A 13,355-nucleotide genomic window follows, 5' to 3' on the forward strand; every position below is an offset into this window, starting at 1 on the left:
GGGTAAAAGCTATTTTTGCTCGCCAACTACATCTAAAATTATTGATTGTCAGTCTGAACAATTCTCCATCCATCGTTTGTGCCCAGGTGAGCCTAGCGGTCCGTCCTGATGAGCAGTCGGTCTGGAACCACTCCTACCTGTTCCACCACAGCAGATACAACGCAACCATCTTCTCACCTACCTCTGCACTGGTTATAGAGTACTACCCTGCCTCATCAGGTAATGATATACAACATGTACAGAAAACACTATTACACAGTATACGTGTACCCTAACCTTAACCCTAACTTTAACCCAAATCATTACAGCTATCTTCTCACCTACCTCTGCACTGGTTATAGAGTACTACCCTGCCTTGTCAGGTAATGATATGTCTGTATCTGCCGGTATAACTGCACTTTTTCGTAACACACGAGCTTTGCAGACATGCAGATGTCTCTACTATGCTTCGTGATACATGATGTACAATATTCATATACCCTCACCTTTGCCCAAACTTTAAGCAATGTCAATCACTGTACACAACCATCTTCTTCCCCACATCACTGATCATAGTATTACCCAGCTCCATCCATTCATCCATCCATTCCACCTCCATTCCTTCGGGTGTCCTCTTAATCATTTGTGTTCTAGAAATGGTAGAGAAAGTCAGTCATTCTCTCCATGTTTTGTTCTGTGTAGTTGTGGATTACTCCAGTTTCATTTCATCCATCCATCCATTCATTAGTTTCGTTCTTTCAGTCCCCTCAATCTTTATATAGTGTTATAAAATTATAGTACATTAGTACACTCATTCTCTCCATGTTTCCTGTAATCTTCTGCACAGTTGTGAGTGAGTCCAGTTGGCACATGCGGCACCCTATAGGCTTCTCCTCCATCCTGCTGGACCAGGGTGTGTACCACGCCCTGACCTCTGAACCAGGGAGGCTGGGCGTGCGTGTGGATGGTCTCCTCATACAGGTCAGTATGATACAGTTACTTGTATAATAGAGATTTTGCTTATCATGAGGAAAAAACAACAGTACAAAGTATGGCCGCAGTACTATAGACAGTAATACCAAGCTGAATGTATGTTGTCACAACTTGTTGCAAGAAATATGCAAGAAAATACTTTGTTTGGCAGGGCCACAACTCTCAAAAACTGATAAATCAGGGCATTTAAGACCACTTCATAGATGGTACATATTCTTGAGCCCTTTTATTTACTTGTAGTAGTCCCTCGTTTGAAGAACTTCAATTTGGTAGATGAAACTAGCTATAGTAGACAGTATTCTCAATTAATAGTGCTTTGTCAATTCATAAGATAATCTTTTGTCTTCCCTCTCATCATACTTTGCTTCTTCATCACCTTGCCCTTTTTTGAGAAGCCTCTACAGCAAAGACAGCTAAAATGTATGATGCACACACAGTTGTGTATCTGTAACCAATCAAAAGTTTTTCTTCAACATCTCAGCTTCTTCCTTATCACTATTACTGTAGATCTCTTCTGTTCTCTCCTCTTCTCATCTCTGGACATTCCTAGAGAGGTAAGCCTTTGCTGCCTCTTTGTGTGCCTGATTATGTTTGTCAGTGAAGGGAAGTCCCCTAATGAGGTGATTTGTGTCGATGGCTTTATGCTGAAAATTTTGCCATCACCCATCTTGTGAATATGTTATCAGGTTGAAAAGGTTGCAGTATGGAGGCTTGATATTTCCAAATTGTAGATTAAAATTTTGACATTCTACAATGTTTTAGAAGACTGAAAAATATTTCAACTGGACCTATGGTTGTCAATCTGTAAATTAAGTTAAGACTTCTGGTTACAAACTAATTTCATGTTTTCTCCTTTTTTCTGTATGTGTAGGGTACGAATCTGAGGACCCAACCTGGGAGTCTGCCTACAGTGGGTGCCATCCTCAGGCTGATAACCACAGAGGTAAGTAAGATTGATAACCTAGACACCAGACGTATGCATGACATTACAAGTCATTACCTGTACAAGCATTATTTACCTTGTCCCTTGAACTTAATAGAACCTGTTATAGCAAATTGAGATTCTTTTGTTGTCCCTAGGTACATAGTGTTCAGCTAGGTTTATTGCTAGGGAACATACAAATTTAAAAGAAAAGTCAACACGTGGAACTACAAAATTTAATCTGTTGGATTGGAAAGGTAAGAAAGCTTATGATGCTTCCCTGAGATTGCAAGGCCTGAGCTTTCTACATGTATATATTGAGTAATATGTTGTTGAAGCTTTGATATGAAGTTAACTTTTATGAGGTAAGTCTGGGTTGGAAAATAAGCAAATGTATAAACTAGAAAGCTACACGTATGCACTCAATGTAATAGCATACTAGCTATGTAATATTGGCAACAAAATAATTTAGAAGTCTTAAGATTAATAGGTGTGAAGACAGTAAAGTCGTCAACACTTGTCTTCAATTCAGCAGCTTACATGACTAGATGGTGAATTTAAGACCTACTGAACGTATTTGATAGACGTTATTTGTGAAACATGTATCATTCGATAGTTATCTCCAGATTTGTGAGTGAGATGTTTTTAACTCTATTTTCTAGTGCTGCCAAAGCATAACAACAGAAGTTACAGAAGAAATATTTAATGTTAGGCCTGAATAAGATTGATCCCATGGAAGTTTACATGACATTTGTAGGGTTAGCTGATATCAAATATTACATCGTCAAAGCATTTGCATCAAATTATTAAACAGCTTTCTAACATGTTATCTTTGCAGTCATTCTGTTAATGATAAATTAAGTGGTAATACAGTTTTAATTGAATTCTGTTATGAAGCTGTCATGCTGGCGCACTTTTAAGTAGGTTAATACATTGCTCTGTACCTATCAAGCAAATATTGGTATTTTCTCTCTGGCCAGTGCCTCTCAAATATAAAGCCGACCAAAGTCTATTCAGATTTTCTTGTTTGTCAGACATAGATATATTGTACATGTTGCACACAGACCTTTTTACTAAGTTATGAGGCAAGATTTGGTATTAACTGACTAGTGTAATATTATAAACATGTTTGTGCTGGTGCATATGTCATTTAAGACTACAAGCAATTGAAGTTAGTGATCTAAACTGCGCTTAAACAGCACATTGGCAGATGTTTAGCTGGCTGGTAATGCTATACCATGTTGTAATGACTGCTTGGCTGCCTTGAGTGTCTTCATGCCAAAACACTTGGGTATGGCAGACCATGCAGTCTTCACGCCCCACCAATACCTCGTGTCACTCCAGCGCCCGGACGGCATCATCGCAGCGGCCAGTCCGGAACTCCTGCCCTCGCTAGACTCGCTGGTGGATGGCGGTTACCACCGGCCCATCTCTCCTCGATTTGTGCCGCCGACACCGGCAGACGAGATGCTGGATGGGCTGGATGATGTGGAGACGGGGCCGAGCTGGCGCCGCAAAACCAAACCCAGAAAGGTGAGCGCTGTTTCACATGGTCTGGATATGTGTAAATACTCATCACAGCTGACATAGTTTCAGCTTTGTAGTCCACACTTAGTAGACAGAAATATTGCAGGTATCTTCATTTTTTTTATTGCTTTAAATTTTCTCCAAGCCTAGAAAGGTAGGGCGGGTTGACATGGTTTGGGTGTGTTTAAATACTCAGTCACAGCTGACATAGTCTCAGCTTTGTAGTCCACACTTAGTAGACAGAAATATTGCAGGTATCTTCATTTTTTTTATTGCTTTAAATTTTCTCCAAGCCTAGAAAGGTAGGGCGGGTTGACATGGTTTGGGTGTGTTTAAATACTCATCACAGCTGACATAGTTTCAGCTTTGTAGTCCACACTTAGTAGACAGAAATATTGCAGGTATCTTCATTTTTTTTATTGCTTTAAATTTTCTCCAAGCCTAGAAAGGTAGGGCGGGTTGACATGGTTTGGGTGTGTTTAAATACTCAGTCACAGCTGACATAGTCTCAGCTTTGTAGTGCTCGCATAAAATGTGGTCAGAAATATTACTGGTATCTTCACTTTTTTTATTGCATTTTGTTCTTATGTTATTGCCATTGTGTAATTATATTGAATTTTCATCTTCCTCAAACTTTTGTTTAGAATGTTTGTAATAGACATTGAAAAAGCACAAAAGGTACTTTTGTTTTATTTTTTAGCTTAGTTTGTGCAATATCTACGACCGACCTCATAGCAGGGCAGGAAAAGCATTGGAAAGACTGAGAAAATTGAGGCATGCAAGGTCATTGGTAGAAGGTTACATACAACTTATCATGATAATTATTCAATAAAGGCTTACTCTTTTTATCAGTGACTATCAAATTGAATCTTCAAGAACTGTTTACAGAAATTCTGGTGTTGCAGAATAAGTGACCAATTTCAGCCATAGCCTCCCTAACACCACCTGAGCTAAAGGTGTTCTGACATTGACCAGTGTGTGACTAGTGTTAGGGTTTGGAGATTACCACAAAGAGTTGTTTATGTACCACCCAATCAACAATAATGCATTCTTTCATCACCTTTTGTTTAAGTCATGCCAATCCTGTGTGCAAGTGGAAATGCCTTAAGCTCTACCCAAATCCTTAGAGTTTGGGAAAGGCTTTCATGCTAATGAAAAGTTAGAGCCGAGTAGACTCAAGTGCTTTTACAATTATGGGGTCGAAGGTCTTGAGAATTCAGTCCGGAACATTCCCAACGTCTGACAGTTGCCTGGGATACCACAAAACTACAAAAGATGTGTTGACTTTACTGTCGTCATGGAGAAAGAATGTACTTTGAGGCAGGCACAAATAACTCTCAAAAATAAAACCAGCTGCTTTTTCTAGCATAATTGTTTTGAAAAAGCAGAAGATCATATTTTTCTGTAAGAGCGATGAATAAGTAATGAGACTGAAAGCAGTGACAATTACACAGGATGCCTCCATTCTCCTGCCCCAGTCAAACAGACCCAGCCAAAATAACACCACCCGTCCTTGTCAAACAAGCCCTATGGGGTTTGTGCTTTGATAACCATTTGTTGCCGGGTTACCCAGCGCAATGTGTTTGCTCTGCACGCCAGCTCCGATGACGAAGGCCGCGGCGTGAACAGATGAATACCTGTGTCGGAACATAACACACCTGAGTTAAGAGTCCCAAGTAGCAATGTTTTCCTCTTGTAATCAGATAATTGATATTGATTAGGTTGGTTTGTAGCCGCAGTACCCAATGGCAACGGATTATTACCGGCCATACACGGCCTCCGTGAGTAAGCTTGTTCCTTAGTAGTGAAGGTTTTGGTGTGGAGAGTGTTGTACTTTGTTCTCATTTCAAGCGTGTAATTGGGGAGCTAATGTGGCAATAGTTAGATCCTTCATGTAGCTTATTGTAAGGGTCATAAACAGGAGAATATGACATTTGGTCATGGTAAAACTTTATGGTAAAACTGTGCCCCGATGGCTGTAGACTACTACAGACCCTGGACTTCATCTGTAAGTACATTTTACATTAAGGAAATGTCAGTTGTTGATTCAAATCCATACCATGCTGTTGAATAACTTTAGGGCATCAATCAAAATGTTGTAGCCAAATCATGACAACTTACACATTTTAGCAGGGGACATTTGTACTAATGTTTTTCCTATTTCCATAGTGTTAATCTAGGCAGTGGCTTTGACTGGATGTCATTAAATGATAATGATCATTGTAGGCACATATAACAATAGCAGAGATTGATATATGCTGGTTTGAAAAGATCAGCTTCAATAATTAATCTTGTGATTATCGACTTCAAAGGTCAGGTGCAATTACTGTGTAATTTTTGGTCGCCACTGTTCAGTTAACTTGTAAAAATCATAAGATGCAAGAGACAGTGTCTTCAGCTCTTTTGCATTCATAGTTAGGATACAAAACACCAGTTCTCCCAGATCACTTCAGGGTCACTGACAAAAACTAGAGGATGCTAGATGAAACATCTGACCGTTTCCAAAATCGTATCCAGTTGCTTGAGTAACTGCTTTTTGTCTGATTATGTCTAATCATGAGCATTTCTTGGGCCTTAAAAATAGAAATAGAGCTGTATAGAACTTTATTGCATGACACTTGTGTACACGGTACAGAAAAAATAAAGAAATCCTTTATGGTCTGCATATCAATTGAAGGACTAGTTTAGACAATACACACTAGATACTGTCATTATTCTACCATTTTCTGCACTCAAGTTCTAGAAGGCACATATAAGTAATAGACTGGTAATTCATAATACATGTACTTCTAATGGGAGATCTGTGGTGTGGGAAGATTCCATGTGCTCACTTTGTAGCTTGACAGCCTTTTAATAGATTATAGTGACTGTGACATTCTAATTTGTTTATTTCAAGGCCACGGTAAGTTATGAGACCCAGGCCTTAATCATGGGGGCTGTAAGACAAAGTTTCAATGACACAGACACTGACAAACACACTCTTGCATGCGTTTCTTTTTTTTAATTGAAAGACAACCATCAGAAGAAAAACAAAAGGTAGTGTTAATATTGGAAGGGTAACACATTTTCTTCCCTCCATCATAGCCATTGAAAGATGGGGAGTGGCCGGGGATGGATGCGGTACAGGACGTTTTACCGGAGTACATCTCGGAGACGACACAACCTCCGCCGCGCAGACCTCCCAAGGATGGACTACGCCAGTCCTACCAGCCTGATGACCCCTACTCACACTCGCTTCTCGACCATCAGTCAAAGGTCGGGCAGAAATCTATACTTTTCTTTACATTTCCTAGCAAAGTACAGTAAAAAGTGTTCTGACTCATATTTAAAAAAAATGAACATCACACTTGGCAAAATGATGGGATTTGACTTTAAACAAGAAAATCTTCTAGCTACCTATAAGTCTGAGTACTTTTAGCATAGAATAATTTATGTGTTTTACTTTGCTATGACTTTCTAAGCTGCAAATCAATTGGTTCAAACTCATAACTGATTGTTTCAGTTGCCATGTATTAGTTAAGAGTTAGTTAAGAGCAGAATGATCTTCCTCATTTTATAACTTAAATAACAATTTTGGCTTCATTTCCAACATCCCCCAGGAGCTGGATAACTACCGTGCGGCCCTGAAGCGGATGGGCGCGGACATCCTGAAGCTGCGTGAGGACATCGCCCGGCTGGAGGCGGAGAACAGCCAGCTCAGGAGGAACCTGCACATGAACAGGGACGCAGCGGACGCCCTGGTGGGGCCTGCTGGGCTACAGGCACTCAGCAGGGGAGACCTCGTGGACAAATATGGTGAGGACCCTGTAGGAAAAGAATAATGATTACTAAAAGATGTATAGGTTTTAAAATCTACCACCATTGTTTTTAACAGCAATTCAAAAGGCCATAGATGCATAATGACAGATGCATTGTACCAATGAATGGATCGGACTGAATGGATCTAATCGCTGAATGAAATTTCTTCAGAAGTTGAACTTATGAGAAATCTGATGATATGATTTGAAAAAGCAAAGATACATCTTCCCCTTGGAATTCCCCTGAATTCCACTGTTTGCTATATGTTTTTGAGTGTATACTAGATAGAACTAGACAACAGTGGGAAACAATTAAGGTATTATCAGCAGTCAAGGGAAAGATTTCCAGTCTCTAATGCTTTGAATCCTGTCTGTCTGCAGCACTGTTACAGCAGAAGGTGAGCCAGCAGGCCTCCTCACTGAAGGGACAGAAGGAACGGATACAACAGCTGCAGAACGAACTCATCAAGGTACCCTTCATATGTGATTTTCATAGCATGATTGGATTATGGTAGGAATCCTGTTTCACCTTGGGCAGACTTGTGTTTCTCATACTGTGAATACAGAATTTTTTCGTGGTGGTTTAATGTTCGGGGTTTTTGTGGTGGCCGCTTCACTGCAAGCTTAAAATCTAGTGACCATTTTCCCATGGCATTAACTTAAGAGACTACAGTGCATGGTGCTCCCGCAAATTTAAAACCACTGAGAAAAGTTTTTCCCGCTAGCGGCTACTGCAAAATTAAATCCCAGCGAACTTAAATGCATTTACAATACTGAAATCTTCTTACTGTTACTTGATCTTAAGACACAAGTCCTTGAAATTTTTATTAATTTTTTATTTCTGTAACAAACTGCCATGTGTAATACATGTATACTGTTGCCTTCATAATCGCATACTACTTTGTTTGTTCAGAAAAATGACCGTGAGGCAGAGTTGTTGAAGCAGCAGAAAGCCCAGAAACCCCAGCAGCCTATTGCACCGAGGGTACCGGAGAATGATGCTAGGAAGAAGAAGATGGAAGATACCATCAAACGACAAGAGGAGGTATATTAGAACTCTTTTTCTCATGTTAGGGATAGTCGGATTCAGATTTTGTTTACGATGACATAGCAGGCAAATGAGATCAACTCGATGTAGCCTAAATTGCGTCAATGATCACAGAGCATCTGTCAATAATAAGATTCAAGTACGTTGTATAAACATCATAAAACTACTAGATAAATGATCTTTGTTGATAATGATATATCATTGATTGAAAATTGTCTGAAAAAATCAGAGTGTAATATCAGATAGTATACCCTCTTGCTGACACAATGAATCTGGTCTCAGTGACACATTTAATGCTAGTTAACCTTTGTCCACACGGTAACCTACATGTATATCCATTGTATTCAAAAGCAGGGATGTCAAGTTGGCCGATGGTGCAACATCTTAAAAATAGCTGTTGTAGTATTTTGGAAACATTGCAATTTGAAACCATTGTCCGTCAACTTGATACACACAATACTCCATTTTTTTACATAACAGAGATAGGCTACCCCGCGAATAAAGGTGAACAAGTGTTGATATATTTGTACCATCCCCTTGCAGGTTATAGAGAAGATGGAAAAGCTGCTGAATAAACAGTTAGAGAAGGGAACTCTGCCTGCAGACAGGAGCCTGGAGGCTCACTCTGCACTGGCTCTGGAGAACGCACGGCTCAGGGACGAACTCAACAGGGCTAAGGTATATACAACGCGTTTCATGAACACTTGTGATAACTTCGTAGATCCCTCTGTGATATCAGAATGATCGTAGAGGTCTCCAGGTATCTTTAACATTTGCTTTTGCTTCATGCTTCAAAACAATGATATTAACTTCATTCGGATCTGTTAAACCAATGATATTGTCTGCACAGTCTTAGTCTATGATTGATCTACCAAACCCTGCCCAAACACTGTATTTACACGATTATAGTACCTACTTCCTAGTAATCAGACAAGTGTAGACATGGGTTTGAAAGTTGGCATTTGGGATCTCACTTGGAAAAGTGTCTTTCTGAGTAAGTCATTGTGTTAAGCTGTTCTCATACATGTAAACACGAATGAAAAAGTCAGTCTCTCATGAGTAAATTTTGCCCCCTGTTCCCCCAGGAGCAGCCCAGACCCCAGTACCCTCCTGGTGTGAAGATGGACGATGAGGAGAGGCTGGACCTGATGGCTAAATTGGAGAAGGCAGAGGGGAGGATCATTTCACTGGAGAACCAGGTAAGGGAGTTGGAACACAATCTAGCTTGGGGGAGTCATTTCACTATTGGCTGGGTAACACATATCAATCTAAGGGGAGAATCATCTCACTAGAGAACCAGGCAAGGGGATTGGAACACAATCTAGGTTTGGGGAGTCATTTTGCTATTAGCCAGGTAAGGGGGTTGGACCACATATCAATCTAAGGGGAGAATCATCTCACTAGAGAACCAGGTAAGGGGATTGGAACACAGGCTAGCCTGGAGGAGAGTCATTTTCTATGTAGCAAGGTAATACTTGGAACACATAGCAATCTAGGGGAGGATCATCTCACTAGAGAACAAGACTTGGGTAATCCTGTCCAGCTAAGAGAGAGAGAACCAGCTGAGGTCTTTCAGCAACTTTAGATGTTATGTTCATTGCAAAATATTTTGTCAGTTTTGGCTTTAGTCAGTTTTGATTTTTTTTTACTGTTGGCTCAAAATTTATGAGTCAAAATCTATTCATGATTCCTAAATATTTAAACATGATGTGCAGCATGTACTGTAAATGCAGAAATGTATGCTTGCTGTTTTCGCGAGGCAGTTTTACCGCAAACTTAAAACCACAGCAAACATTTTTCCATTACAGTAGTGGAAAATGTATGGCACTACCGCACTTAAAACCGCCGCAAACACTCCACTTTCCCGCTAACGCAAAATTAAATCATCTGATCATTGCTACCACAGAAAACTATGTGCATATAGACTTTTGCATATGGTTTGACACAGTTTTTTCTTCCCCTCCAGTTGACGGAGAACGCCCGCATGTGGGGGAGGGAGAAGCAGGAGCTGCTGATCCGGATGAACGAGCGGGAGAATGGTTTCGCACGGTCGTCACAAATGGTTCTTCACGACTTCCCAATGTCCATGGTGAGATAATATGATATATGTCCCTGTATTGACATTTTTACCTTTACCATATATGTCTTAAGTTTGTTTTTATCCTGTGTCATTCTGAGCGTCTCTTACGTCATGTGTAAGATTTGTCCCTGGATTGACATTTTGACCTTTACCATATACGTCTTACCAAATTTTCTTGAATAAAGTACGCACCCCAATTAAAGTACCCCTGATTTTGAGCAAGTCTTAGACAGATCATTGGGACTAAAAGGTAAAATGGAAAAACTAAAATAAAGTGTGCACCCTTTCTCCACCAATTTTGAACAGACCTTTAACTGGATAAATTCAAATTTATGTTTTCCCCAGGTCATTTTGCATAAAATAACCTGGGTTTACACTGTCATTGTCTCTATAAACTTGTGAAGTGCCTACTGCAACTTAAAAAAAATCAGGAAAAAACAGTTGTACAAAGTCAATAACTCAAAAGGATTGTATGCATTTGGCACTCTTATGTAAATCATGTTTAGACAATTTCTTTGTTAACTTTCGTGTTTAGACAACTACAAGACAACTCCAATGTGTATGTTTGGAAACAATACTTTAGAAGTGTAGCTCCACCTTGCTTTATTTTAGGCTTTTTTTACCATTTATCTGTGCAATAAATCAGCTCAGATCGGACATTAGTTGCATTATAAATATGAACAATTTTGTAGTATGTTAATGAGGAGAAATTGCTTATTTGTTTTGTGCTGAAAGTCTTGTTTTTTTCTTTTGCAGGGAGCAACAGTTAATGGATTGGGATCACCGAAGTTGGATCCAATTAAATGATGAAAACATCCAGATGACATCCGGTTCTTCAGAGTTAACGCTAGTTCACCTTTATCCGTGGGGTGACCTTTATCCGTTTTCATTTAGGAGTATTAAGTCTGCGGACGGTAGTTTCAAATTTGCAATATTTTAAAAATGTTCCGATTTGAAACCACCGTCGACTTTATATCCCTAAATATGTTTTTTCATACAAATAATGAATATAGGTTACCCTCGGATAACATGTTAGATATCATGTAAAATTATCTGTCATTGTAAGCATGACAAATGTGTGTATGAAATGTGTATATATACTTGTACGTCATAATATATGTATATATGTTCTCAATCTACAATGAACATAACAACAACCTGTAGAATGTAGATACTCTGAGTTATTTGTGATATGATTTACAGGCACTGTTGTGAAAAGTGCAAAATTATTCTATTAGAATTTTGTACGGTATTTTTCCATTAGAGTTTGGAGCAGAATTCTTCCATTAGAGCATGTGTTGCAATATATCATATCATTCCAGTGTATATAATTTTAGCGGTTCTAAAGCCAGGGCTCGAAATACTGGGTGCATGTGCACCCAGGTACACCCAAAATTGGAACTGTGCACCCAATATATTTCAGTGGGTGCACAGGGTGCACCCAAATATTTTTTAGGTTTATGTATGGAAAGATATCATATTCTTGACATCTAAGTGTTAGGAAGATAATAAAAATGTCTGTCATGTTACTAGTTTAAGAATTTGATAGCTTATAACAAAGTTTTGTTATTAGTTTTTTTTTGACATTCTACTTAAATTCAAGTGGTGCACCCAAAAATGTTTTGGTGCACCCAATTATTTAAGCTGGGTGCACCAGTGCACCTAATCCCCAAAATGAATTTCAAGCCCTGTAAAGCTATATTGTACAGATGTTGTTACAAAGAATTAATGTTGGAAATTGTAAGTTTTTCTGGACAGACCTTTGGCAAGGTGCCTGATTTCATTGAATTTTGTGCATTCTTGTGTTTAAGATTGTTAACATCTTCAAGATATGTGATTTTTATTGCTGAGACACAAAGAGGCTACATGAATAAACTAGAGTTTGCCAAATGACCCCTGTGCTAATTGTGTTTTTCATAAATTATACAAATTTGCATCAATTGTACCAATTAGGACTTTATTTGCATAATTTTGCATAAATTGCAAATCAGTATCAATTGAAATATTAAAATCCTTATTCGCACAAATTATGCAAATTAGGACCTTATTTGCACAATCTATACAAATTAAGACATTTTTATACATAATTTATGATAATTAGGACCTTACTTGCAAAATTATGCAAATTAGGACAATTTATACACAGTACGCAGAAATTATGAGCAGAAATTCCTTTGTCGAATCGTGTTTGCTAAAAAGTACTGTAAAAGTATTGAGACACAAAGAGGCTACATGAATAAACAATAAACTAGAGTTTGCCAAATGACCCTGTCAACACATGCTAATTGTTTGTCATAAATTATGCAAATAAAGTCCTAATTTGCATAAATTATGCATACATTATGAAAATAAGGACCTAATTTTGCATAAATTGTGCAAATTAGGGGCTAATTAGTATAAACTATGCAAAATCTATACAAATTAGGACATTTTTATAATTAGTTTATGCAAATTAGGACATTTTTATGCTTAAATAACAAAAATGCAAAATAGGTTCTAATTTCCATAAATTATGCATCAAAATGTAAATTGTGCAAATAAGCAAATTTGCATAGTTTATATTGCTCCAATGATTCAAATTAGGTCCTCATTAGCTCGCTCTGTCGTTCGCACACAGCTCGCTCGTATGCACACAGCTCGCTCGCTCGTTCGTTTACACACAGCTCGCTCGTTCGCACACAGCTCGCTCGCTCGTTCGTTTACACACAGCTCGCTCCTTCGCACACAGCTCGCTCGCTCGTTCGCACACAGCTCGCTCGCTCGTTTGCACACAGCTCGCTCACTCGTTCGCACACAGCTCGCTCGCTCGTTTGCACACAGCTCGCTCGCTCGTTTGCACACAGCTCGCTCGCTAGCTCGCTCGTTCGCTCGTTCGCACACAGCTCGCTCGCTCGTTCGCACATGCTGTGCGAGCGCAAAAGCGAGCGAGTGCGAGCGCGAAAGCGAGCGAGTGTGCGAACGTGCGAACGTGCGAACGAGCGAGCGAACGTGCGAACGAGCGAGCTGTTA

General features: G+C 39.3%; 1 protein-coding gene across 1 annotated transcript; it reads left to right on the forward strand.

Annotated features, from left to right (window-relative positions):
* Positions 1 to 86: 86 nt before the first annotated feature.
* On the forward strand, positions 87 to 11,777 carry LOC118408764 (coiled-coil domain-containing protein 33-like; the record flags this gene model as incomplete). The annotated part of the gene is made up of 12 exons (XM_035809622.1): positions 87 to 219; positions 827 to 960; positions 1,844 to 1,915; positions 3,239 to 3,427; positions 6,506 to 6,676; positions 7,021 to 7,216; positions 7,600 to 7,688; positions 8,132 to 8,263; positions 8,810 to 8,944; positions 9,352 to 9,465; positions 10,233 to 10,355; positions 11,103 to 11,777. Coding segments are annotated over 12 exons (1,539 nt in total), but the record flags the coding sequence as incomplete, so codon positions are not given.
* Positions 11,778 to 13,355: the final 1,578 nt, after the last annotated feature.

Source organism: Branchiostoma floridae, unplaced genomic scaffold, assembly GCF_000003815.2.
Source record: "Branchiostoma floridae strain S238N-H82 unplaced genomic scaffold, Bfl_VNyyK Sc7u5tJ_393, whole genome shotgun sequence".
Classification (NCBI taxonomy): domain Eukaryota; kingdom Metazoa; phylum Chordata; class Leptocardii; order Amphioxiformes; family Branchiostomatidae; genus Branchiostoma; species Branchiostoma floridae.